The sequence below is a fragment of the Denticeps clupeoides genome, chromosome 3 (assembly GCF_900700375.1).
Source record: "Denticeps clupeoides chromosome 3, fDenClu1.1, whole genome shotgun sequence".
NCBI classification, from domain to species: Eukaryota; Metazoa; Chordata; class Actinopteri; order Clupeiformes; family Denticipitidae; genus Denticeps; species Denticeps clupeoides.
Window position 1 is genome coordinate 19822708 of NC_041709.1, and position 27540 is coordinate 19850247.

Sequence of the window (27540 nt, forward strand, 5' to 3'; positions counted from 1 at the left end):
TGCTGTCCCGACGACACAACAACCGGAAACGGAAAAAGAGAATGACGAGTCGGATCCGCGTCTCAATTCTTATACTTTATCCCTACACACTCGACCGCCATAATTTACTAAAAAGCACACAAATACACGTTTCATCTTTCGCCGAATCATTGGCGAATTTACGAGGGACGGAACTGTAAAGCTGATTCGGGAGAGAGACGCGATGGGCACGGTCTACGTGAATGCGCGCACTGGAGAAATGGCGGAAGAAGTAGTGTTCGAGGGCGCATCGCGGCCTCTTTTTGGAACGCACCCCCGAGTCGAGGCAAGAACCCTCGACGCCCATCTTGGGCGGCCGCCGGGAATTCGGCTCGGCCCGTGTGTAAACGTAGCGCGAGTAACAGACAATGGCAGAGATCGGCGGCGACAGTTCGTCTGCTCCGCACAACGCGGAGACAGACGCCGAAAGGCATGTCGCCACAGTTACAAGCACTTACAACACTAGTGCGCGGGTCGAAGGTGAGTCCATCGAGAGCCGCAGTTTAGCGGCAACCCTGCTCGCTTCACCCTCTACTGATACTTTACAAGGCGGCGGCGGCGGCGCCGTGGCGGTCCTCCCGCTCCATTTTCGGGGTAGACGGTGACTCCAGAGCAGGGCGCTGACGTTTTAACGCGAACGCCGCTAGAACCCACGACGAACACGGGCCGAGGCGTGGATTTGGAATAAAGTCAGAATTAAACGGTGCGCCGACGTCGGCTCCTAGCTGGCAAGAGGCGTTGAGAAACTCTCAGACGTCGACAGCCGTTCACATAAGTGGTTGAAAGATGATGTTTTATCATTTGCAACATTAAACCTTGTTGGTGTGCCCTGATAAAAAATTATCTATTTCTAAATTAACTATTACAATTATATGAATATTAATTGAGTTCGTGATTGACCAGTTGTTTTGACCAAAGGTTTTGTTCAGTCCCTTAATATCCCCAGGTTAACATTAAACCTGTCTAAATAACTCAAAACATACCGCCTTAACATGCTTAATCAAATATTATTATTTATTTGATTACAATAGTTACATAACATCTTCACATCAACCAGCGTTTATTGCATTCATTAGTTTAAAAATAAAAATAGATATATTATTGTTAGTGTCGTTCATGCTTTTGATACTGTAATAAACGCATCAGGCTTCCTACATGGTGGTACATGTCTGTTCCTCAGAAGGGAAGAGCTGGCTTCGTAATGTGGTGCGGCCTCAGGAAGTTGTTACCTCAGCATGGTTTAAGGTCTGAACGTCTCTGGTTTATCTGTATAAAAGGGGAAAAAAGATTCCATTTACCCAGAGCACCATGCGAAATCAAGCAAGAACCAATCTCATTCTGCTGGGAAATTGTACCTCTGCAAAAATAACCAGACTTCATTTGATGTGTTTTGTTATTATTTTCATCGTCCAGGTCCTTCAGGAGATAAGTGGAGGAAATCCTGTAGGTGTTACTTCTAGGATCTGCATGTCCCGAATCAGCTCCCATTTTACTTTTGCTGCCACGAACCATATTTTTAATAAGACGAAGCGTCATAGGGATAATGCTATTAAACTCACTGATGTTGTTAATTAATACAACATCAGCATTTCATATACTATACTATACTCAGAAAAGTTAATGAAAAAGGTCATTTGTTTTTTGTAATTTAATAAAAAAAAAAGTGAAATGAGTAGGTTATATTATGGCTCATGTATTTAACTTGTGAAAGTTCTGCTCATTTATACAGTCAGTACTTAGCTGTGGCTGAATGGTTTACGTATTTTTTAATAAATTGTGAAAATATTTTTCGCAATTTAACTTTTTTTTTTTTAATGCATGGTTATGGTGCTTTTTCAGCAGCAAAAATAAAGTTAATGTATGCCTACAACAATTCAGCCGCGTAATATAGTGCAATTGAACTGGAATCTATGTTCAGTTCTGTTTTTTGAGTCATATTGTATATTTCTATATTGTTAGATATTGCTTCTTTTGTGCTATAATTTGTTTATTAATGCTGTAGTGGCAAGAGCAATGTAATGACATTCTAATAATATACATGCACACATTACATACCTGTATCATTATCATAATTTATGTACTTCTATAGCAGGAATGTACCATTTTATCACAGTGTTTTTTATTACATTTTTGTAATTACATTACAAATATGAGCATTGAATAATGATTTTTCCTCTAAGTGGCGTAACTTCTCTGAGCCCCTGCAGGGCCTCCACCATCTTGCCATTTCTTTTCCTAATTTAATTTTCCATTATCACACCGAAACAGTGAATTATGATGCCACTTATTTCAACCCCCCTTCAATAATAATACATATATTTAAATATGCCGTTTTCTTCTAATTCAGGCCTTCGGTGGTCCCTAGTGAATGCAGTTTAGGTTTTAAATAACAAATTGTTTCAGACTTTATGCTCCTGGTGTTAGTTATACTTGAACCAGATTAGTATAGGGTGTTTGGAAAAAACCAGAAGAGAGTAACCATGTCACTTTTTGTCACTGTGGTTACTCTACAGACGGTCCTGATCCTCTGAAAACCCTGCTGACTGATGGCTACTGCCACATCTGTGAAGCCGTGCTGATGTTTGAATCCCAGAGGGTTTCACATTATGAGGTGTGTGAATGCACTGCTGAGTGTGTGTATATATATATATATATATGGTTTCACTTGATAGCGTAAAGGCTATTATGGTATTCACTTTGTCTTTATTTAGGGAAAGAAACATGCTCAAAACATGCGGCTTTATCTGCAGTCCAAGAAACACCAGCAATCTTTGGCAAAGGTCACAGGCCCAGCGGTAACACACTTATGCATATTCATCCTTCTCCACCAAGACTTATTTTAACTATCCATGACAGGCTACACAGGCACCTAATATTCTAATCATATCTGTCATATATGACTACTGGAGGTGGAATGATTATAATGAGGGGCACAGAGTGGAGTGTTAAGGATAATTTATTTATTTTATATATATAAGCATTGCATAATGCTAGTCAACCTCTGTCTATTTGTATGTATAAAGAATATATTAGGCATATCGATTACATATAAACACCAGCTATTATACCATATTACTGCTTCTAAGGTTTCCCACAGAAACACCTTTACTGTTACCAGTGAGGTAAAGTTATGGTTATTTGTGTGTATATCAGCTGTGCCTTTTTAGTTCTGAGCAAGATATTGCCTCTCCACTGTGTGAAACTTTGTTATATCACTGCAATTGACCATTCATTGACCATTTTTGCACCCAAACCTGATGTCCTTTTAGTGGATGTCAATGAATGATGATGCGTGTTGAGTGTAAAGGCCAATACAGCACGTTCTTTTATTAGTTCTCACTATGTCATTATTTCAGTGTCTATCTACTCATGCTGAGTAAAATATTGTTATTAGTCTCGTTTCATTGAGACATAGTGTATATTTGAACTGAATGTGTGTGCTAAACTTACATGCACGTTTGTTTATAAAATGTACAGTGGGATGACTGTATTCTTTCTCATTATAAAATAAGAAAAAAATGTCTGTATTTTAACAGAGAGGACTTCTGGCTGCTGGCAGTGAGAAGTTCTGTGAGTTATGCAATATGGTATTTAGTTCTGCAGTGGTGGCCAAGTCGCACTATGCTGGGAAAGTTCACGCCAAAAACCGGCGCAGATTTGGTGCCCACACCCCTCAAACAGACGGTGGTGAGTTTTTAAAAAAAAGTTTTACACTAATGGAGACTATGCATGAATAAATCTCAGCTTGTTTTTTTTGCTCACGTGCACAGTATTCCTGTAGTCATGGGGCATTTCGACTTTTCGGGCAGATGTTTCCAGAGTCCCTAACACAGCAAAGGAGTGTGAAGAGACCCCGGGGCCAAAGGACCCTGTGCAGCCAGTAACTCCGGATATGGACCTGAACGACCCCAATAGGCACTGCCGTATGTGTGCTGCCACATTCAATACCCCCCTGATGGCCAAACAACACTACAGTGGCAGAAAGCACCAGCGTAAACAAAGCAGACAGGTGGTGCAGCAAGAGATGGGGCCGAGTGAGGACTCAGGTACTGAGCATCCTCAAAGTAGTGCAAAGAAAATTCTGTTATTCTGATTTCAGCATAATTCTGGATGTTTGACAAAATGAGAGTTTCATGGGGGTCTTTTTTTTTTTGGGCTTGTGCTTGTACAAGTAATCAATTTTAAATAATTACGAGTATACCCTGTTTTTCCCCAGCAGGTGGTACCCTGACGTGTCCAGTGTGTGGTGTGAGTCTCAGTTCTGTAGAGATGTACCAGTCTCACATGCAGGGCAACAAGCACCAGCTGCAGTAAGAGATCCAGCTACCACACGTACACACATTTGTATTCAGCGTTATGAGTTTACGGTCATTTTTTTAGACTGGAAGCAATTGTTTGATCCATTAACAAGACACCAAATGGGTGAAAAGTCCAGTACGGATATTGTTCACGTTTTAAACAACTCTGCTAATGATGGTATATGTGCATTTATAGTCTTTCAGTGGAATGCTATGTTCATTAACTGTAGGGAATTGTACAACTGAGGGCACATTTACAGCATTTGGCAGAAGCTCTTACTCTGTTACTAACAGAGATAACAAAATGGACAGTAGCTACTGGTATAATAGTTAAGATATGTTAATTATAAGTAGAGAGAGAGAGAGAGAGAGAGAGAGAGAGAGTAAGCAATGGGGGTGGTGTGTGCAATAACATTATTCAGAATAATCAAGAGTGTCCCAGGATGCACTTTCACTTAAATGACTATTAGGGTTGTGAGTGAGTGAGGGAGTATATGTGTGCATGAGAATCCACATGTAATAACCTCAAACGGTTCATTTCATTAACCAAGTGTTTGGGGTTTTGTATAGAAACTAAGTGAAAGTGCCAGTTTGGGAGTTTTACCTCTAATTTGGCTTTGTTTCAGTTTTCCCCCTGGACTCTCTTTTATTCTGAATCTCATGTTATTGCTCCTCTTCCAAACACGCATAGCCCTCTCTCTATCTCTCTCTCTCTCTCTCTCTCTATTAACTACTTATTATTTACATTACTCAACTATTATACCAGTAGCTACTGTCCATATTTGATCTCTGTTGGATAGTTTGCTACATTTCCACTGAGTCTGTTTATTCATACATTAACATGCAGTAGGTGTTGTGATTGAGGGGTAAATATGTGTAACAGGGGTGTACGTGTGTCTGTGTGTGTGTGTGTGTGTGTGTTGTCAGGGAGAAGAAGGTGGGGGAGGTCTGTAAGTCCAGGAGGAAAGTGTACGACACTTTCCAGGACGAACTGGCCGACTACATCCAGGTGCAGAAATCCCGAGGCCTTGAACCCAAGGCCAGCCCAGGAACCCAGGGAGGGATGGAGGGAGAGGAGCAGAAGGAGGACGAGACAGGAGAGGTGGATCAGAGACTGGCTCTTCTTCGCCCTGTTGCTCTGTTTTCGTCACCTCCTTCGTATGCCCCTCCCCATTTCCAGCCTCCGGGCATTCATTTTCCTTTCTGGAGGAGCGGCTCTGCTCAAGCAGGCCAGTGGAGGCGGGGCTTTGCACAACCATACCAAATGGTACGCCACCCAGACCCCACTGTCCAACGACCAATGAGGAGACGGAGCTCAGAATCTTTCAGCCCATCTTCTTCCTCAGACTCCTCCTCCTCCGATGACTCCTCCTACAGCAGTAGCAGTGACTATGAAAGAGAAAGGAGGAGGCAGAAGAGGAAACAGAGGAGAGATAGAGGGGGAAGAGAAAGAGACGATGAAGAGGAGGAGAAAGACAGTGTTAGAAAGAGGAGAGCGAGGGAACAGGAGGATGAAGAACCAGGAGACAAGACATCCAAGAGGAAGAGACAGAGAAGCGAGGACGAGGGGCAGGTAGAGGAGGAGAAAGAAAAGAGGAGTCAACGAAAACGAAGGGAGAGAGAGAGGAGCAAAAGAGAGGGGGGCCCAGGTGAAGAAGAGGATGAGCGAAAGAGGAGGAGGCAGAAAAGGCGGAATCAGCCTCACAGAGATCAATGTTCTTCAAAGAAGAAGAGAGAAGATGTAGAAAAGGCATCGCAAAATGACACACCAGACGAAGTAATAAGCACCGGAATGGAAGGACACACACACGGCAGAACGACAGCAGAGAACGACGAGAGACCGCAGGGGAGAACGAAGGAGAAAGTCAGGAAAGAGAAGAAAAGGATGAAAGACAGGATGGCAGGAGCCGACACACGGACAGAGGAGGAGAAGCTGTGGGATGAGACAGTCCTGGGGATGTTCTGAGTGATCGATCTCTTCATCTTTGGTTATCTGCGTTCCTTCCTTGTGTAGAAACTTGCTTCTACTTTCATGAAATAAAATTGTAATGGAGGGAATTTTTATGATTATTATATTTATTCTTGTTTAGTTTGACGCAGCTTGATGTGATCTCAGATTGACCCTGTTGTGTTCAAAAGCAATCATATGGTCCAAATGGCAAATAAAATATTTTAATGAGAAAATAGAGCAGACTGTTTGATTGGTTTATTACTGAACGATTAATTGTTGGTTTAATCTTGACTGATGCAGTGAATACCTATTCCACGACCACAAGAAGACACTTCTTGTGTTGAGATGGGTGAGATTATTGGCTTGCATCATGCATAAAACAAAAAACTGTAAAATACATAATTGAAACACATATACAGAGTACACCCCTCACATTATTGTAAATATTTTATTATATTTTTCCGTCTGACAACACTGAAGATATGACAGTTTGATTGAATGTTAAGTAGTCAGCGGACGCCCAGTGTAAATTTGCCCTTTAAATAAATAACACAGCCATTACTGGAAGCATAAGTCAGTATACCCCTAAGTGCAAATGTCCAAATTGTCCCTAGAGTGTCAATACAAAAAAAAAAGCCTTGACTGTCTTGGGCACTAGAGCTGCACAGGCTGCCAGTGGAATCCTTTTCCGCTCCTCGATGAAGTTTAGAGACCTTGCGCTCCTCCACCTTCAACGTGTCATAGCTTCCGTGGTGTCCCAAGGATAGATACAAAATAATATTTACAAAAAATATATAATTGGTTCCAGCAAAATATGCTTAATCACAGTAATGGGAACGGGGCCTCATACTGTACTCTCAACGCGTCTTTACAATGCGATGCAATGTGTCCAACATAAAACGCTACACTTTTTTTCCCACGTTGTGTTCCTTATTGATGGGGCAGTGGTGGCCTTGCGGGAAACCGACCAGTTATCCGAAAGGTGCCGGTCTGAATCCCAAACTGCCACTGAGGTGCCACTGAGCAAAGTCCCATCCCCACACACTGGCTGCCCACTGCTGCCTCAGGGATGGGTAAAAAGCAGAGGACACGTTTCACTGTGAATGAACTCGGCTGCTGCCAGCCAGAAGGGGGCAGGAAACAAGAGAGCCCATATTCAGGGCTCTTTGAGCTGCTCCATTACACGAATGGAATTGAGCAATAGGTTAGTCAGGCTAGTCAGCCGATGTCAATTATTGGTGGCAGCGAGGTATTGTAATTTAATATTTCATAATAATTACTTAGCACGCTGCAAATTAAAACATTGCTAAACAATCTTTACATCTGTAATAATTATTGAAGTGTATAAGCTTTTCTGAACATTGAGGGGCAGGGGTTCGATGCCAAGAAGCATTGCTCTAGCTGCATCTGTGCTGTTCTTTCAGTAGGGGGCGCAGTTGGTCTTTGTAAAGGTTGTTTCCTTTGAGGTCAAGAGTCAATTCAGAGAGATTCAGTAACGTATGAGCGTGCGCCTTTTATGTGGGTGTGATGGTGTGTGTTTGCATGTGTGAGTTTGCACAGGTGCACAGTTGTGTAAACGAGGCCACTTAGTTACCATGACTCCCACCTCACAGACCCCACAGCGTGTCAGAAAATAAAGAAAAAAACTGGTGCAGATTTTATAGCTGCATTAACGCAGGAGCAGCCTGATCTCTCTGTGTGTGTGTGTTGTTGTTGTTGTTTTATATGTGCAGGTGACTGGTAATACTGTTTCATATCTACAGTAGTCTATCATGGCGTTGTGGTGTGAATGTGACATCATTTTTGGTTTTATAAAGAGAAGGATCAGTTTTAGTGATCTTTATTAGATAATAAGAAATTACGTCACTTAAACCTGCAATGATCTACACTAATTAAAAGAACAAAAATGGGGACCTGTTTCCAATTAAAAGCGGCGTAAAGATACACACAAAGGGCTGATAATGAAGATCGTGCTGAATATTTTCACAACCATTGATCAAGATCGTATAATCGCCCAGCCCTAAATGTAAATTACACGTGTGTGGAAGAAGAGCTTCAGAATGATAGAGAGAGTCCCAGGGAAGTGGAACAGGAACAGAAACAAAACCCAATAAGAGAAGTAAAACTCCCAAACTGGCACTTTCACTTCATTTCTATACAAAACCCCAAACACTTGGTTATTACATGTGTATGTGTGGGTTCCAACCCTAATCCAGGGTCCTTTGACTGAGGGACCATCCTGGGACACGTTTCCACTTCCCTGGACTCTCCATGATTCTGAACCTCATGTTATTCCTCCACTTCCACACACATCCCGCCTCTCAATTACTGTATCCCAACTTTACAGGGAGTGCAGAATTATTAGGCAAATGAGTATTTTGTCCACATCATCCTCTTCATGCATGTTGTCTTACTCCAAGCTGTATAGGCTCGAAAGCCTACTAACAATTAAGCATATTAGGTGATGTGCATCTCTGTAATGAGAAGGGGTGTGGTCTAATGACATCAACAGCCTATATCAGGTGTGCATAATTATTAGGCAACTTCCTTTCCTTTGGCAAAATGGGTCAAAAGAAGGACTTGACAGGCTCAGAAAAGTAAAAAATAGTGAGATATCTTGCAGAGGGATGCAGCACTCTTAAAATTGCAAAGCTTCTGAAGCGTGATCATCGAACAATCAAGCGTTTCATTCAAAATAGTCAACAGGGTCGCAAGAAGCATGTGGAAAAACCAAGGTGCAAAATAACTGCCCATGAACTGAGAAAAGTCAAGCGTGCAGCTGCCAAGATGCCACTTGCCACCAGTTTGGCCATATTTCAGAGCTGTAACATCACTGGAGTGCCCAAAAGCACAAGGTGTGCAATGCTCAGAGACATGGCCAAGGTAAGAAAGGCTGAACACAAGCTGAAACGTCAAGACTGGGCCAAGAAATATCTCAAGACTGATTTTTCTAAGGTTTTATGGACTGATGAAATGAGAGTGAGTCTTGATGGGCCAGATGGATGGGCCCATGGCTGGATTGGTAAAGGGCAGAGAGCTCCAGTCCGACTCAGATTATTTGTTTTTTGTTAAGTTGCCTAATAATTATGCACAGTAATAGTCACCTGCACACACAGATATCCCCCTAAAATAGCTAAAAATAAAAACAAACTAAAAACTACTTCCAAAAACATTTAGCTTTGATATTAATGAGTTTTTTGGGTTCATTGAGAACATGGTTGTTGTTCAATAATAAAATTATTCCTCAAAAATACAACTTGCCTAATAATTCTGCATAAAAAGCCACAGTTATTTCATTTTAGGTAATTTTTTTAAACATCTGTTCACTAGTAGGCATGGGAGTGGGCGGAGCCAGTTATTTCATGTTAGGTCGTGCTTATTAACATCTGCTCACCTGTGTACGTGGGAGTGGGCAGAGACGTATTTTTTGTTGACTATATCCTGCTGTTTGCTTGCTTGCACGGTTGCATGCTAACCCATGTACGCTAAGATAAATCATGTTCTTCACATGTATTTACAGCAAAATATGCCTTTGCTGTGTATGTATGATAATACACCCGCACAGACACACACATTTAATGACATGGGTTGTCCAGTGCCCATGCAGATGATGGAGAAGGTGCTGTTCTGTTTCTGACCGTGTACTATTGCTGTGCAATTGAGCACGTAACCCTTTCTAGCATCAAGTCCACTAATTGGTGATTGGATTTAAATTGTGTAACTTTCACGTGTCAATGCAAATAAAATATGGCTGCCATTGTTGACACTTTGCTGTCATTAAACCTTTAATAAACCCTGATATCTTGCTCAATTCAGCTGAATGTGCTGCTTCTGTGATGTACTGGAGCAGTGATATCCTAGCGGTTAAGGAAGCGGACACATAATCGGAAGGTTGCCAAGGCTCCACTGAGGTGCCGCTGTGCAAGGCACCGTCCCCACACGCTGCTCCCCGGGCGCCTGTCCTGGCTGCCCACTGCTCACCAAGGGGGATGGTTCAAAGCAGAGGACACGTTTCGTCACGTCACCGTGTGCTGTGCTTGCTGTGCTTCACAATCCCTTCACTTTTCACTACTGCTGCTGAGTCCAGGATAAGCTGCAGAACTTCCACTGAGTCGTCTTCACCAAGGAGATCTGAGGGCAAGATCAAGGCATGGTTGTAAAATCGATTACATTGTGATTTTATAATTTGGTCTAGGGGAAGCCAGTAGAGCTGAATAAAAGCTGGAGCTGCACGATGGCAACCTCATCTGTGCTGTGGGACATTGAGTAGCAGCACACAGAAGAGGAACCTCCACTTCCAAACAGGGTGCAAAATCCCAAAACCATGAAAGAAAGAAAGTGAAGTGATTGTCACACGTGATACACAGCAGCACAGCACACAGTGCACACAGTGAAATTTGTCCTCTGCATTTAACCCATCACCCTGAGTGAGCAGTGGGCAGCCATGACAGGCACCCGGGGAGCAGTGTGTGGGGACGGTGCTTTGCTCAGTCACACCTCAGTGGCACCTTGGCAGATCGGGATTCGATCCAGCAACCTTCTGATTACGGGGCCGCTTCCTTAACCACTAGGCCACCACTGCCCCATGAATGTAACGTTTGAGTGATATTCATGAATGATAATGTGTTTCCCCAAGAAACAAACATTTATACATTTGTTGTCAGACTGTTCTATTCTGTAGATCTTTTGATTTCTTTTCATATTTTCCATCTGACAACACTGAAGATATGACACTTTCATAGAATGTTAAGTAGTCAGCGGACACCCAGTGTCCGCATGTGCTTGTGATGCACATGTCACTTTTCAGTTGCACAACGAATGGCAATGTCACATTTTGTAAATTAATTACATGCAAAATGTATGGTTGATATTTTTTATTGTCCATATTTATAACGAACATGTACAATCGAGCAATCTTTATATGTACAGTGCTTTAAATAGAGCATACAGGCCCTTTGCAGGCCAGATTAGAACAGTGCTCAAGGGTGACCAAGGCAAGGAAAAACGTGTATTACAGAAAAGGATTGAAAAAGTGTTATTTCATGAAAACATTTAATATCCTCTGTCACATTTGTTCTGTGTTTAAAGAGTTTTGTGAGTGTGTGTGTGTGTTAGAAACTCATTCAAGGAGAGAAGTTCTGATATCTCCTGTTTTCAAAGAATCCTGTGGTCTGTCTCCTTGTGTCTCTGTCTCAGATGAGCCATCGCCCCCCCAGAATGCACTCTGTGTGTTTGAGTGTGTGTGTGTGTGTGTGTGTGTGTGTGTATGCACATGTGTGTGTTGCCCACATCCTCACCCCCTCCACGACCCTCTCATACACTTGTTCAGGCCGAACCGCCACCCAAGCATCCAACATAAAACCCCCAGCACCATCTCCGGTGGTGATATTTGAAGCCCCCACATGCACACACACACACACACACACACACACACACACGCATGACTTCTGTGTAACTGTATTTGAGCTCTCCCATGTCTTAAGTTCCCAAATATTTTTACTAATTTCCAATCATATCCTGTCTATCTCTACAGTCATGATCCTATATCAGCGTACATACTGTCACTGTGTACGGCTGTTTGTAATGTATGTTCGCTAAGATGCGGAGTGTCACTGGATTGATCCACGCTGTTTCTCTCAGTCCATGCGCGCCATTTAAAAAAAGTTCTTCAGGCAAAGTCTGCATTGCTGAACATGGTACGGGCTTGAGAGGAAGTACTAACACTAAATAAATGTACTATACTAAATACTACATTACAGTAGATAAATATTGCTATATATGATAAAATATTTCCACAAAAAATGAATAGTAAACAAAATCTGTATTACTTGGTATTATATACATAAAGGATTCTGTTAATGAACCGGAAGACCGAGGTTCAAACCCCACTTATTACTATTGTGTCCCTGAGCAAGACACTTAACCCTCCGTTGCTCGAGGCGGGACTGTCCCTGTAACTACTGGTTGTAAGTTGGATAAGGGGCGTCTGATAAATGCCGTAAATGTAAATGTAAAAAATTCAATCCAAAATCAGAAGTGCTTTCAAAATCAATGTCAATCGCGTTCATGTCAAAACAAATGAATGCAGCTGTGTTTCCTTCTCTTGCTGTGTGGACCAGGCCTGTGACAGATGTCCACCCTAAGAGTGAAAGAGTGCGAAGGCCCATTCAGATGATGGCATGAAGAGGTATGAAAATATTTTATTTACTGTCACTCTGCAGACCAGACCATCTCACAATTATTTCATTTCATGCCCCTGCCGTTGAGCATGACACATGAAACATGAAGCGTCTGAACGTAAGCACCACCCTTAGGTGCATCACGGCGAGAGCTAGATGAGATGCAGAACGCAGCTGCGCCTCAACATTTAATGCTGCTGCTGATGGAGGCTGTTACATTAAGTTGAAAGTGGCTGCATGATATCAAATGGGTTTGGGTGTGCAGATGCGAGCATGCGATATAAACCCCAGAGAGCCGGGTGCAGGTGGGGGCCGGGTCACACACCTGGGCTTGGGGGTGAAGGAGGGCTGAGGGCGCACGGCATGCCCGTGGGTTTTCAACCTGAAACCCGCCAAGCACAGAACAAACGCCGAGCTTACGGGCTTCCTTCACTTCAGACTGATGCCCCGCTGATGTAATTGAATGTTGTGGTTTATCCTCTATTAATGCAGCAAAGCCACTGAATGGGGAATCTTCTGTTGGGGTCGTCACGCTGTCTATCAAGGAATTTCAGTCGGAAATCTGTACACTATAAGCCAAAATTTGAAATTAAGAACTGCTTCCCTTTTCAATTCTGTTCATTTTGTAAATGTAAAAACCTGTAAATTTGGCTATTTGATTGACATTTTTTTATTCTTTGACAGGAGGCGTTTGTGATGAAAGTGTGTGTTCTTGGGGAGTTCTGAACTGTCTCATGTTCAGTGAATCATTCGGTACTGGATCTTCTGAAACCTACACACTTCTGTGTGCATTTTCAGTGGTAGTTGTGTATCTGTGTGATGACTATGTGTCTGTAGTAGTGTGTGGCAGTTAGTATTTGTGTGTGTGTGTGTGTGTGTGTGTGTGTGTGTGTGTGTGTGTGTATGACTCACGTCATGATAGGCTCTCAGTAAGAGGGTGTGTTTTGGAGCTCACACTCTCCAGTTCCTCTCTGAAGGACGGCGTGACAGAGACAGAAGGAGAGCCCTTCCCCCTGACACACACCTTCACCAGCCAAAGCTCCTCAGGACAACTAAACATGAGCGTCACCCTAATGTGGATGATACTGGGACTGTGGACTGCAGGTAATCTCTCGCTGTATACACACACACACACACACACACACACACACAGAGAAGATACGTGCTCCTCAAAGCAACAGGCCCAAATGGAACCCAGCGTAACTTCAGGCTCGCTGCATTTTTTTTACATTTTTAATCTCGAATCCCACCCGTTTCTTTATCTGAAACTTTAAATTCGGACTCTTGTAGACTCTGTCACTGTAATGGCACCGGCTCGTGCATTTGATGGAGATCTGTGTTTACATTTTTTGATCAGTTATAAAGTCACCATATACTGAATTAATGAATTATCTGTTTGGAGAAAGATCCATTAATGAAAAATGTTTTGTGTCACTTATAAAGACAATATGTTGAAGTAACCATTTAATAGACAAAAATAAATTAATACTGTGTTATAATATGGTACATTTACCATATTATAGAAATGTAACACATTAAATCTTGAAATTGAAGGGCAGCAGGTAAGTGATGACTTGACAGGCAGATGCCTGAGAACACTGTTTGTGTAAACTATCAGGTCTTAAAATTAAAAAAACGTTCACGTTTCTAATGATGCGGCTTTTTTCCTAGAGGCCCAAAAATGAACGAGACTGTTACGAGACTCAGAAACACCGTTATTTCTGAAATATCAGAATTATTCTGAATTATCTTAATATATTTTATGGTGTTTTGTAACTCATGGGGTGACTGTGTAGGATGTTTGGGTGGAAATAAAGTACATCACAGCTGAGCGTTGCTTAACTGGGGTCGACTTTCGCAAGGCCTTCTTACGGTCCTTTACACCCTCTCTCCGTTTCTTGTCTTTCAAATCTCGTGTAAAATCTCCTACATTTTCTATGTAAATTGTTCAGTTTTCTCATTCGCTCTGCTCTCTGACATTTGAAGGGCTTTAAAAAAGTAAATGCATGAATTAAAAGTTTAACATTTGCAACATAAACATCCCACACAAATATTCCCTTGCAGGACGTCTGTAACTGTAGTGTCAAAACGACCCTTTATCACTGACAGTGGGTAAATGAACAGAATACGAACACATATTTCCCAGACGCACAGCGGTTCAGGAAAACCCCGGGTCCAAGCACCTGACCCCAGTCCCGGTGGTTGGAACGGAACAGTAAAGCTGATTAAAGGACACAGTGGTCGTGTCCATTCGGCGGCTGCAAGTCAGAAGTGGATCAACCGGTCTGGTTGTCCGCATGATTGATTTGGCGACAGTTTTTTCATGCGCCGTTCCTGATGCAGCCCTCGACATTTGCACAGGCTTGGGACCGGCACCAAGAAAAACACTACCAGCACTGTATACAGTACATATATATATATTACATAAATACATATATTTATATATATGTATTTATTTTCCATGCTGAACACTCTGGTGACCCACTGTTTGGAACTACAGTTGTCGTGCGCGGCTAAAGTCAGGAGGCAATTCCTGCTCTGGCTTTACCAGAGTTTTCATGTTTGCTCCCACTGGTTAAGTTAGCTGGAAATGAACTGACCACTGAGTGTAATATATTCATTTGTTTTAATTGACATTGTGCCATTTTTCTTCAAGTGGCCGCATTTTCCTTACATCTTACAGTGAGAAAATAAACAGGTCACCTTGGGTCATTTTTGGGGCAGGGGCTGGGGTCAGCTTTAAAAATGCTGAAGTACAGTCTTGATCAGCTGGTATCCCAAAGACAAAGGGAAGTTGTACCTTCTCCGTTTGTTCGTGTCCAGATGATGTTCCGTTCTCACTTCCCTTCTAATCCTCCCTCACTGTCTCTCTGTCTGTCTCCGTTCTTAGCTGCCTCTGTGACAGTAAGGTACCCCGACCTGAATGGTTCTGAGATGCTGCAGTGCGAATGCGTTACCAAGAGCTGCCAGTTCGTAATGTGGTTCCGGCAGCTCCGAAGCACCTCTGAGTTCCAGTTTCTCATGACACACACTCTGCTGGACAAGGCATTGCCGGCTCAGGGGGAACTCGCCATCGACCTGAAGCCGTCCTGGACAGGCAGCACCTCCACCCTGCGCATCAAGAACATCACAGAACGAGACGCCGGTTTCTACTCCTGCATGGTGGACGGAACAATGTTGCCTGGATATATGCTGCGACCAGGGGGTGGGTGAACACCTTGTTTTCCAAATCTCCATCTCTTCGTTTTTTTTTTTTTTTTTTTTAACCCTTCCACCTTCACGACCGAATCCCCAACCTGCAAATACATGTACTTCCACATTAAACTTAACGCAGGCAGATTCCAACTGAGATTGCTCTGAGGGATCCGGTCACTCTATTTCATGTTTCTTCTGATCTGCATACAAATTTGGCATCAGCAGGTAATGTCAAAAATACCTTCGTCCGGGCTTCATAATGGAAGGAATTCCTCTAAACAGAGTTTCTTTCAGCTGTTATGCTGGACCAAAGGTTTGTCAGCTCATAAAATCATCAGATTTTCCTGTGAGATCTGTGACGGCATGAAATTCTCAAACAAACACTGATATAAGCAACAGCAAACTTTTCTTTATTACAGCGAAAGTGTTACAGAGCACACTGAGAGGAACATCATATCATAATTTTTTGCATGTCTATCTTAGGAAATTGGAAAAATTGTTAGGGAAATTGACCTTTCCATTGTTTCCATTGCTTATTTACTTTCATGCTTATTGCTTATTTGTCTTTGCTTACTGAGATTAAGTGAAGGGTCTACCATTATAAATATTCCATTATCCACAGGTACTTAAACATTTATAATACATTTTTTACGTAAGACCCCCCAAAAAGAAATAAAAACAAGCCAGTGTGTCCTTGTGTAGAGTTTTAAATGCTATACGTTGTATTTTAATGTGTTGTGAGTCTTCACAGCTGCTCTCTTGGACTTCATGCTAAATGGAATAAGAACTTTAAGGTGTAACCGCTATTTCAAGCAGATTTATTGATATATAGCACATCAGCTGTATATATCAGCTGTGTATATCATCTGACATGTACAACATTTTTGGTAATATATTAGTTGTGAAATACGTCGAACATGTCTTTTTTTCTGATTTAAGACTTCTGATAATCAATGTAATATAATTATAGTCAGCAAATATATTGTATTTAAGAACAGCAAAAAACTTTGTTTGAATAATGATTAATCATGCTGCCATGATAACAAAAGGATTTTTATAGAATTACGTAGCAGCTTGGTGCGAGTTGGTCCGTTCTTCAGTGCCGAATGACACAATCTGGTTAAGTGAAGCTTGAAGACGCAGTTTATGAAATGATGTGAAAATCATGGTTTATTGACACTAGGTAGACGAGCTGATATCCTAGTGCTTTAGCAATGCCTCCCATCCTTCTCTGTCCTTATCAGAAAAACCTCCAAGAGCCCCACAGCCAACCAAGAATTCCAAGGAAGAAGCGCCCAAACCAAAGAAACGGCCCTGCTGCTCCAAATCGAGCTATTGCCGTGCAGATGGTAAGATGGCGCATGTGGGTCCTTTTTTTTTAACCCTGAGAATTGTTTGTGCCAAAACTTGGCTGATGGACCAAAATGCAGTAAAATACATATGCATTTGGCATATGATTTCATCCAAGGAAATCCATGAGGAAATACTTTTTCATTCTCTACCTCCAGTAATTATTCATAATTGATCACATTCTGGGACACAGATTATATGAAATCTTCTGTGCTAATGGTCAAATCTGGAAATGTTGTGCAACATTAACCCTTGGAACATTCCCATAATGGTTGATATAAGGGAACATATATTGAAATTCATAAAACATTGTACTCTTAATTGTTATAAATATATATATAATTGACCAACCCATAATTTCATTGTATTTTGTTCTGAAAAAAGCCATTTTTAAGGAAGGAAATTGCAGAGAGAAGGTTGATGGCTTCCTGGTAACACAAGAACTGGCCGTAAGTTCAATAGCGACAGGTCTTCTGGAGATATTTTCATTTCGTTTTGTAGTCCCATACATATAACAATGAGGTCAGGAATGAGCTACAACTGCATCTGTAGCATTTATAAAACGTTTTGGTCAGAGGTGTTGGGTTATGAACCCTGAAAAGTACAATCAGACTAAAAAAACTCCATTTGCATGATGCCTTTATAGAGTTCTTTCTTACAGCAGTTCCTCTGTTTTTTCAGGTTCTGTGTCCGTGAATTTTCATGAATCTTTTTGTGTGATTGTTATTTTAATGATATTAATTTGTTTCTGTGTGTGTAAGTTACAGACTGTGAAAAGATGATCCTTTGGCCATTTCTGGGAATCATTGCAGCTTTAGCTCTGACCATAGCTGGCGTCCTTTTTTACTTCAGTCGTGAGTACCCGTAATTCACAAATCACACACGCAGCTGTGATGCTGCGTTTGTTGTGTGTCTGTGTGACAGCATTGATGCAAAGCTATAGTTCAGGAATATAATACACTATAAGTGTATAAATATTAGTGTGTGTGTGTATCTGTGACTGCCTGCATATTTATGGATGTTTATTGTGTGTCTGTGTGTGGGGAGAAGGGGGTGTGGTGTTGTCTATTAGAGTGTTCTCGCAGATGTTAAGGATTGCCAGTCTACAACACCAAGCTCGAATGAACCATAATAATCACTGAATCATTCACAGCTTTTGGAAAAAAAAGAGAGACCACAGCACCATTTTTCTTTTTCAGTCATTTCAGAATTCAAGCCTACATGTCTGTGTAAAATATAACATGATATCAACATGTAACAGCCATGGTCACTCCTTTCATTCAACCAATACTCTGGTCTTTCAGCTTGTAGGGCCCTATTTTTCACATTGATAAACCACGCTAAACAGCAGAATTCATTTTCTGGCAATGTGCAAGCTTTTTTTAAGAGGTGTGAATGAGTACAATGTCAACACAGAGGGATTTCAAGTCAGTGAAATGTTATAACAAGTAAAATACAGTGACATGTTTTTTAAAAATGTGCAGGTGAATGACACTCATATTGGTAGTCTTAATTATCAAGATGTTTGTGTTTCTGTCTGTGTTTATGCTGATGCAGGACTGCCAAAGAAATGCCGACATAACTTTGTGAAGTAAGTGTCATTAAGATTTGTGTGTGTGTGTGTCTTAGAAAAAATGCCTGCACACTTTTTTTGTATCTGTGTCTGTATGTGTTAACAATCTGTTTCCTTCCAGAAAACACCAGTTGAGATGAAGTGTGGCATCAGGCAAGTTGAACATTCAACACAACAGAAAATATCCACAAGACATCTTAATATGGGCTTGGAAAAGCCTAGTGTGTAATAGGTAACAAGTCACAGGTTCAGACCCCATTTACTACCAATGTGTCCCTGAACAAGACACTTAATCCAGAGCTTCTTGGATCTCATTGGTCAAAATGTCTGTGTATTGCTGTGCAGATAGTCATACTAATCTCATTATTAAACTCACTTAACTCCTTGCAATTATTAAGATAATGGACACATTCATTTCAACAGACCAAAGGTACACAGGAGTTGCAAGCACTTCGGCTGTCAGTTTTTGCTGACGGAATGAAAGATGACTGGTGGAAAGATCTGGCATCAGCACTTTTGAATGGGATTGGAAGGCATGAGTATTCACCTCACTGCAAGCTTGCGATTTGCCATCAGCTAACAGACTCTCAATCAGTGGAGGGTTCTGGTCTCTGTCTTAAACTGCGAAACATCCCAGTAGCTTATGTAGCTAGTGCATGTGAAAAAAAAACACGAGTCCCATAGAGAAATTGCCGCAGGTTAATAAACAGGCATATTTTAAAGAATGTCCTGACAAGTTTTGTCACCCTAAGCAAAACTGCTCATGCCATGATCTTCCTCTAAGAACAGTCTCACAGCTTTGTGTGAATTAGTACTTTTTTGCGTACTAACCCAAGCTGTGTGCTTCCAGGTTGTCAGTCGGCACCATTTCACCATCATCTCTCAGAAAGCTTTCTTTCTCCTGAAGCCCACATCATGTTGACTGATGCTATTTTTCTTATTTCTTGTAAATACAGTACCTGTAAATGCCAGATCTTGCTCAGTTTAATGTCTCAAGTGAAATGTATTTATTTTTTTGCATGCCTTTAATCAGTGATTTGTTGAACTAATAAATTTAAATGTCGTTATGTATCTTGTGAGTGTCTGTGTGAGAGTGATGTGCAATCCAGTGTATGGCAGTGCAGTGAAGTGTATGGCAGTGTAGTGCAGTGCTATGTAATGCAGAGCAGTGTAGCGAAGTGCAGTGTATTGCACTGTTTTGTAGTGCAGTCCAGTGTAGTGAAATGTATTGTAGTGCAGTGTATAGCAGTGCAGTGTAATGTAGTGTATGGCAGTGGAGTGCAGTGTTTTGTAGTGCAGTGCTGTGTAGTGCAGGGTATGGTAGTGCAGTGCAGCGCAGTGTCATGCAGTTGAGTGCAGTGTAATTCTATATAGTGTAGTGTAGTGCAGTGGAGTAGTAAGAGGTGCACTTGAACCTGTGACCTTGTGGATCTTATTGAAATTTATAGTTCTTCATCTACTAAACCTCACCTAACGCTAGTATTACACACAAGGCTACTAAAACAGGGTTACTTAGGGAAAAGTGGGAAAGGAGACACTTTCTTTGATCTGTACACAATCCTACACAGACACAGCTATACTCATTAAAACACACAATGTACATTTTAAGTAGATTTATACAAATAATTTAATTTGACTAAATTACTACATTTTTCAGAAAGAGGTGTTTTCTATAAATGACTGAAAACATTATTATTACAGTTACTTTTGGCAGAGTTATGGAAATGGCGAAACGAAAAAAAGAAAAAGCTCATAATGTAGACAATGAAAATCAGCAGCTCATCAAATAGAGTCAGATGTGTTTGTGCATGGGCTCTTGTCTCCAGTCCCCTGTTTCATGCCCAGCTTGCTGCGTTTCTCAGGGCTGCTTAAATTACAGAATGTCACACAGACAGACTTTTTTATTTCTTTTAGCCGTTGTAATAGACCATTGTCAAGAACATATGAAATCACAAACAGGTAAAATGAAGACTTGGTCAGGTGTGGGTGGTTCCTGGTATCCTGCCACTCAGAAAGCGGTATCTCCATATTTTGGAAATTATGGACATGAGTCCATGAGTATGATTTTAGACAGGAAGCAGATTTTCTTGAAGAAGACCAATTTCACCTGTTTTAGTTGGAAATAGTGTAGAAATAGCGAGCAGCCTGTTGAGCTGAGTGACTTTTTGGGGTCTGTGTGAACAAACAGAGCCCCTTCCTGTGTGATGGAGCGAGAAAGAAAGAGAAAGACAGAGAGGAAGGGAGGAGAGAGAAAAAAAGACCCCTGAACACAGACACATTATCTCGCTCACATCACTCGCTCAGCTTTGAGCTTCTCGTCACTGCGCTGAAACAAAAAGACCACAGGTAAACCACAAACCACGCCACAGCAGAGCCAGAGAACGAGAGAGAGAGAGAGAGGGAGGCAGCAAGAAAATGGCAGGGGAAAAAAAGAGAGACTGAGTGAGAGCATTAAATAGCCGGTGTGAAACACAAGTATGAAATGTATAAAATAGAGCAGGTACAATAGTTTTAATGGTGTGTGTGGGTGGCCATGTTCCACTCTCACCCTGTGTGTGTGTGTGTGTGTGTGTGTGTGGAGAGCAGAGAGCAAGAAACAGAAATGTCATGTCAAGTTATGAGCTGCCCGTACCAGTTCAATACAATCCCCGCAAAGTATAACAAGAAAAAACGTATGTTGATTTAATTTCAAATAATCAACAAAATGTTAAAAATGATCTGACCAGAAGCATTTATATTATTACATTGTTCCTGCATAAATAGAGGGTTCAATTTAACATAAGATGCAGTCAATTCCTTTTATTTTATTAAAAAACTCATATGTGTAGTGTCTTGAGAGTTATTTCTTACCACAAGTGGCCCATCAAACAGACAATCAATCATCTAATTAAGGAAAAATGCTAAAAAAAAACTAAAATAATAAAGGGAGAGTAATTGACTTTGACTTTTGATAAATCTGCTGTTAATCAATTTCCTGAACTGTTCAGGGCTCTGAAAAACAAATACCCACACAGAAAACATCATAATGTGCTAAATTCTAGTTTAATTCTTCTTTTAATAAATAATTTAAGATTCAAAACCTTGTGTATTTAACACTGTCTATACAGATGCACACATCAAATATAGTCACATCAAATCACTGTCATCCGATACAAACAAGGGCCGTTTTATACAACATTTTTATACTCACTCACATAAGTAGTCAAAATTAATTAGAATTATTGTAATCAATTTAAAACGTGTAAAACACATTACTAAAAAACACATACTTGTAGGAAGAAACAATGTATTATCACTATACGTCTGCTATAATAAAAAAAGAATTGGTCATTTGACAATGTTGTTCCCCACGCCAAATACCTTCAAGTAAAACAATTAACTTTTTCTGTTGCGTTACCACTTTGATATTGATATAAGGGCACCAAAAAAGTTGATACATGATACATCTGTTTGAATTAATTTATTATATGAGAAGGAGAATTATTGAACTAATCACTGAAGATTCATCACTTTGGGTGACGCTGCTGAGCAATGAGTCCCGACGTAATCGGCGGTCTGTAGTTCTTCTCTTGTTACAAAATACACCAAAAGAAATCACATTTACATCATAATGCATACGCTCACACACTCACACAAACACACACGTTTGTTAGGGCATATTAAATAAAGTGTATTTTAACTACCTCTGTGTAACAAAACTAATCCTCAGTTTTACCCCTAAACTTTATCTTCTTTAAATAAGCATTTGTTTTCTTTATTTTTTATCTAGAAAAAAAATTTATTCTGAAAATATTTTAAAGAACACCTCCCCTCAAAAGAACTTTTTTTTTCTCCTTTTACTTTAGTTCTGTCTTTTATCTTTCTTACAGTTCACTTGGAAACTGTTCAAAAAATTAGGTGTGAGTGCTCCTGGCACAGCGCACTTACTCGCTTCCCCCGCCGTACTGTTGCTCTCTTCAGGAAGTTCCATCTCTCCACTTCCTATTCACCACGGGCGTGGCTGATTTCCAGGCATTCCGGCCATTCCCCTCACGCGCCTCCTCGCTCCCTGCCGACCTGTCCCCCTTTACCGCGGTGATTACCAGTCTCCCGCTGAGGGGGCCTTTTCAGTTGGACGCGGCCTCGGCCACTCACTCTCTGTCAGGACATAGGCCGGATTCTGACACTTTTGGGCATCCCCAGGTCAACCCCTCCAACATGCAGAGAAAACGCACACACACACACACACCTCTCTGAGGTGAGACCCCGGTGTTATTTTGTTGGTGAGTCAGACAGGGGTCCCCCAGGTAAGGAAGGGAGAAACGGAGGGGTCGGAAAGTGATGGGGAACCTGCCAGTCATAACTGTTCTTCCACTCCACCCACCAGCAAGGAGTGCAGAATAACAGAATCCCCTCACACACACACACACACACACACACTTCACCACTGTGATTACAATAACATTTTTTTTCACACACATGAAAATCTTTGAGACCATGTACAAGAAAGGGATTTGCAAGAAAGGGAGGACATAAGGACGCCCATGCTGGAAAACTGGAGCCTCTGTCTGTAACCTTTGACCCATACAGCACTGTTAAAAACCAGAGGGTTTGATGAAGTAGCTTGCTTGACAATCATCAGATTTTATAACACATGTCCATTCTTGTAACATTTTAAAAAATTAACCGAAAATGGAAATTCCATTTATGCTCCGGTTTGTGCAGGGGGGTCAAGGGTCATGAGCCTTTTTTGTGCAATGTAATTGTGCATAATTATGTATGTAAATGTTATGATTTGTGCTCAAATCATTTGAATTTATGAACGTTAGCGAAGATGTGACGCAAGCGTACTCCCTGTGACGTCGGTCCCCACCCCCACCCCCCGACATCCATAACAGCAGAAAGTTTCTAAAACCAGGGTCTACTTTAAAACTTTTTTCCACAACACCAACTCCCACAGCATCGCAGCTCCGCGCCCACGGCTCGCCAGCTCGCATCCACATTTTGAAATTTTCTCCATCAACTTTCCACCCAGAACCGTCGACTGAAGGAGCCCGAGTCTCGCGAGACTCGAGCCGCGGCACGGCGACGTTGTGAAATAAAAGAAAGGAGTGGAATATTGTTCCGTAATTTCGCCACAGGCGGAGAATAAACTACATTTGAAACGATCGTAAAAAGTCATGAATTGGAAAACAAACAAAAAAAAAATCACAAAATACAAGTTGGTTCCCATAACGCGCTGGCTGGTGGTCTATAGGGGGCGCTGTCTGCAGAAATATCAACTACTTAAAATGTTTGTGTGGTTGATTTATTTTTCTTGGTATCATTAATTTACTTTGGCCCGACAAACCATAAAAACAAGAATGTTTTTCTTGAGTTATTAGCCAAACCGCTTTGGAATACAAACATTCTATTCTATTATTGTCAGAATGATGGGCTGTGTTTTAATACTGACAGCAACAATAAAATAGTTTTCCGTGTTGCCAGCTTTAGTCGTGAAGGACATTTTATAGTTTCAAAATGAAGCAAAGCTATTGATTTTATTCCTGTGTGTATTCAGTGGCATCAGCTGCGTGGGTGATGCTGGGGCGGGATGCCGTCCGGTGTTCGGTACCCACGGTTCCTCACGCTACAGCATCCGGTGGTGCACTTTCATCCACACCGGCTCTCCTTCACACGCGTGCGCTGAGTGGGTGTGTGTGAGTGTGAATGTGTATGTATGTATGTATATATGTATGTGTATGTGTGTGTATGTTTATGTGATGTGTGTGTGATGTGTATGTGTGTGTGTGTGTGTGTGTGTGTGTGTGTGTGTGTGTGTGTGTGTGAGATGTATGTATATGTATGTATGTGTGTGTGAGTGTATGTTTATGTGATGTGTGTGTGTGATGTGTGTGTGTTGTTTGTGGGGTGCAGCTCGTGTGCTGATTGGCTCGTTCTGCAGACCACCCTGCTGCATCGCGCGCACAGAAGAGGAAACTGGAGTTTGCAGACACGTGCTCGCCTGAACAATGACAAGTTAATAAAGAGACAATGACAAGTTAATAAAGAGACAATGACAAGTTAATAAAGAGACAATGACAAGTTAATAAAGAGAAAATTCGTTTTATTCTTACTGTTTGGCGTGGAAACGATTTGAAGTGGATGTGCAAAACACCCGTGGAGGACTTCTGTGGTGCACGTTTATTCCCCTCCAAATGCAAAAGAACAACCCACCACAGCTGCAACACCGACCTGGGTTCGAATCCTGAAGGAAATAATGGAAAGGGGATAATTGGTGGAATTTCCCACTAAAAGCGCGCGAACGCCACCAGCACCCCGGGTGTGTCGCCACACGTCTCCAACCTCGGGAGCGCGCCCAATTAAAACTCGAGTAACGGGGGCGCGCTCGTGCACGCGCGCGCGAGCGCGCCCCCGACGCCTTCGGTCTGTCCGGAGAGGAGCGCGACGCGCCGCGGCGGGACACGAGGTCACGATGCGTCTGTGCTTTCCGGTCATTTTCATGCTGTCCCTTCGTCACGGTGAGTGTCCACATACAGCAGGGACACATGGGACCGTTTAAAGCGGAAAACACGAGATCGAAAAAAAAGGCGAATAACGTCGAACAACGTTTCGCCAAATATAATAGTTTGTTCGACTTATTATTTATTCGTTTGTTTGTACAAAACTGTTTCATTTTACCTCTGAAATTTGTCAATTTTGAGAACAGAATCAGCAGAAAACCATGTTCAGAATTACAATTATTTTCAATCCTACTTCGTTTTACATTTTTTTTCTTTTTATGCAACATGTGTTACAATAGATAAAAAAAAACAATCCGTTTCGGTGAGAATGGATTTGCCTAAAGTCCCCCTCTCCGTCCGCCAGCAGCCGGCTCCGCGCAGCAGGCTCCGCAGACGCAGTTCGTGTCGGAGGGCAGCGACGTGGAAATCTCCTGCGACAAGGACATCGCCAGCCTGCTGCACTGGTTCCGCGTGACGGACGCCGGCGGCGTGGAATTCCTCCTGTCCTTCAAGGGCGACGAGGTGAAGGTGCAGAGCCTCCCGAGCAACATCGAGCCGAAGGGCGGCGGCCGGTCCCTCGTCGTCCGCGACTTCCGGCGGCGGCGCGACGGCGGCAGCTACACCTGCACCCGGATCAACAACAACCAGCTCGAGTTCGGCAGAGTCACCGTGCTGGAGCCCCCCCCCGGTATATAATCACCTACATACGTGCATGGAAATAAAGAAGGAGGAGAATTTTATATTATTACTACCAAATAGCTGTGATGGGAAGAACAGACGAAGGGGTTTCAAATGATTTTTTTTTTTTTTTTTTTTCAGAAATTGTCGTTATCGTAATTATTATAATTGAACAACACAACTTTTGTTCAATTATTATAATACATATTTCATTATATATATATTTTTTTTTAATATAAATTATTTTGTAACATATGATTATTAATTGTATGCAAAAAATGTTTTTCTGCGTATTCTTTCTGTTAGAGCCAACTGAGCCGCCCGCGGCAAAAGTTCAAACAATTTGTACAACACGTCCCACCACAGTCAAAACTGTTGCTGCACCGCCTTGTGAGTTCCCAGACAAAAAAGGTTCGTTTTCCTCGGTTTCTTACGTTGCCGCTGTAGAGACGTATACTTAAGTGAATTTTATATATATTTGTATGTGTTTATGTGTATATTTTGCATCCAGTGCTAAAGGGCCTTGAGGGAAGATGCGAGATTCATATTTTTTCCTCACTGGTGGCTGCCAGTGGCCTGCTGCTCATGGTCCTCATCGCCACAATCATTTACTGTAGCAGTAAGTCAGTAACACACACACACACACACACTCAGTGGCCAAAGGTTTTCCTCACTTTTCTTTCTGTAATTGTGCAGGGTATTTCACATTGTTTAAGAGTCTGCCCATGGGCTTCAAAACATGTTTAAATGCTCATTCTATATTAAATTCATGTTTAATTTGAACAATAACCACTAATCTCCTTTTGCTGCTGGATTCCACAGAAATGAGGACCAGACGGTGTCCCCATCATTACAGGAAACAGTAGGTGTCGCCGCTCGGGTTGGCGCGCAGGTTGCATTTCGGCGGATGTCCACCAACTTCTCAACAACTTCTCCCTTTCTCTGTCTTTCAGGCTGGACAATGGCACAGGGATGCACGCTGTGCCCACTCGCTACGTCTGATAGGTACCACGTAGGCCTCCACACATGAGTTCAATTAGATCTGTGTTAAAACGCACTTGAAAATTCTGCAAAGAAACAGCAAAACCAAAAGATTTCTAAATGTACCAAAACGTTGGATATATATGACCAGTTTAATTTGTTCTGTTTGTGAGACGTTCACATTGAGGCCTTTTTCCCCTCGACTGACCAAAAACCTGAGAATGATCCTCCGCCGATATTGTTTCAGCTCAACTGTCTGTCTGTGCTGCCGCTTTGTTTATTTCATTTTTACATTTTCTGGACAATACTATTACACATTTTGATTACACTTTTTGCAAAATAATCTGGAATTTATATATATTTTTTGCAAAGTAAATGTAACCGGCTGATATGAATATGTGTGTTATGTAATAAAAGTGCCTTTAGTGTAATAATAATAATAATAGATTACTGTTTGGCCTGTTACACCCTCAATGCAATAAACATATTTATTTGTTTATTAATGAGTGTTTGAATTAATTGTGTGTCCAAGGGTTACCACATGAGGGGTTAGGAGCTCAAGAGATAGACAGTGACATAAGGCAAAAAAAACTGAAAGATTACACATTTGGACATAGATATAACTTTCAAAAAGGTCAACCGCACATAGCAAGATCACCCCCCCTACACACACACACACACACACATACAGCTTTGATGTCATAATGAGTTCTAAAAGTACTAAAGACATGAGTGCTTCTTTCAGAAATGAATATGTTTGTACACCTGGATGCAGATCATGTTATGTGAGGGATTAAAAAGGCACAAAGGTCATTAAAGGTCATTTTTTTTAATA

The 27540-nt window shown here is 41.6% G+C and overlaps 3 protein-coding genes across 7 annotated transcripts; all 3 read left to right on the plus strand.

Moving 5' to 3' along the window:
• Positions 1-284: 284 nt before the first annotated feature.
• Positions 285-6471, plus strand: zmat1 (zinc finger matrin-type 1). 2 transcript variants are annotated; one of them, XM_028974084.1, is made up of 7 exons: positions 285-498; positions 2532-2629; positions 2730-2813; positions 3555-3705; positions 3828-4064; positions 4235-4328; positions 5244-6471. In XM_028974084.1, exons 1-7 carry the CDS (start codon positions 387-389, stop codon positions 6280-6282), a joined length of 1815 nt encoding a protein of 604 aa, XP_028829917.1. In that variant the 5' UTR covers positions 285-386; the 3' UTR covers positions 6283-6471. The 2 variants fall into 2 exon arrangements, with proteins under 2 accessions (XP_028829917.1, XP_028829918.1); XM_028974085.1 differs by having other exon boundaries at positions 4238-4328.
• A 6948-nt stretch (positions 6472-13419) lies between these two features.
• Positions 13420-19635, plus strand: cd8b (cd8 beta). Of its 2 annotated transcripts, none has more exons than XM_028973667.1 (7): positions 13420-13550; positions 15337-15651; positions 16886-16990; positions 17753-17845; positions 18549-18582; positions 18686-18717; positions 19415-19635. In XM_028973667.1, exons 1-6 carry the CDS (start codon positions 13505-13507, stop codon positions 18702-18704), a joined length of 612 nt encoding a protein of 203 aa, XP_028829500.1. In that variant the 5' UTR covers positions 13420-13504; the 3' UTR covers positions 18705-18717; positions 19415-19635. The 2 variants fall into 2 exon arrangements, with proteins under 2 accessions (XP_028829500.1, XP_028829501.1); XM_028973668.1 differs by having other exon boundaries at positions 17759-17845.
• A 5325-nt stretch (positions 19636-24960) lies between these two features.
• cd8a (CD8a molecule) lies at positions 24961-27208 on the plus strand. Of its 3 annotated transcripts, XM_028971009.1 has the most exons (6): positions 24961-25064; positions 25411-25734; positions 26031-26135; positions 26236-26343; positions 26547-26586; positions 26678-27208. In XM_028971009.1, exons 1-6 carry the CDS (start codon positions 25019-25021, stop codon positions 26724-26726), a joined length of 672 nt encoding a protein of 223 aa, XP_028826842.1. In that variant the 5' UTR covers positions 24961-25018; the 3' UTR covers positions 26727-27208. The 3 variants fall into 3 exon arrangements, 2 of the variants coding, with proteins under 2 accessions (XP_028826842.1, XP_028826841.1); XR_003749022.1 differs by having other exon boundaries at positions 26236-26586; XM_028971008.1 differs by having other exon boundaries at positions 24964-25064; positions 25414-25734; positions 26236-27208.
• The last annotated feature ends 332 nt before the right edge of the window (positions 27209-27540 follow it).

Coding starts and splice junctions, on each gene's coding strand:
- zmat1 (XM_028974084.1), top strand. CDS start 387: ATGGCAGAGATCGGCGGCGACAGTTCGTCTGCTCCGCACAACGCGGAG. Junction 2,630..2,729: donor AGAGGGTTTCACATTATGAG/GTGTGTGAATGC, acceptor GTCTTTATTTAG/GGAAAGAAACATGCTCAAAA. Junction 3,706..3,827: donor CACCCCTCAAACAGACGGTG/GTGAGTTTTTAA, acceptor CTTTTCGGGCAG/ATGTTTCCAGAGTCCCTAAC.
- cd8b (XM_028973667.1), top strand. CDS start 13,505: ATGAGCGTCACCCTAATGTGGATGATACTGGGACTGTGGACTGCAG. Junction 13,551..15,336: donor ACTGGGACTGTGGACTGCAG/GTAATCTCTCGC, acceptor CTCCGTTCTTAG/CTGCCTCTGTGACAGTAAGG. Junction 15,652..16,885: donor ATATATGCTGCGACCAGGGG/GTGGGTGAACAC, acceptor TGTCCTTATCAG/AAAAACCTCCAAGAGCCCCA.
- cd8a (XM_028971008.1), top strand. CDS start 25,019: ATGCGTCTGTGCTTTCCGGTCATTTTCATGCTGTCCCTTCGTCACG. Junction 25,065..25,413: donor CATGCTGTCCCTTCGTCACG/GTGAGTGTCCAC, acceptor GTCCGCCAGCAG/CCGGCTCCGCGCAGCAGGCT. Junction 25,735..26,030: donor CGTGCTGGAGCCCCCCCCCG/GTATATAATCAC, acceptor TCTTTCTGTTAG/AGCCAACTGAGCCGCCCGCG.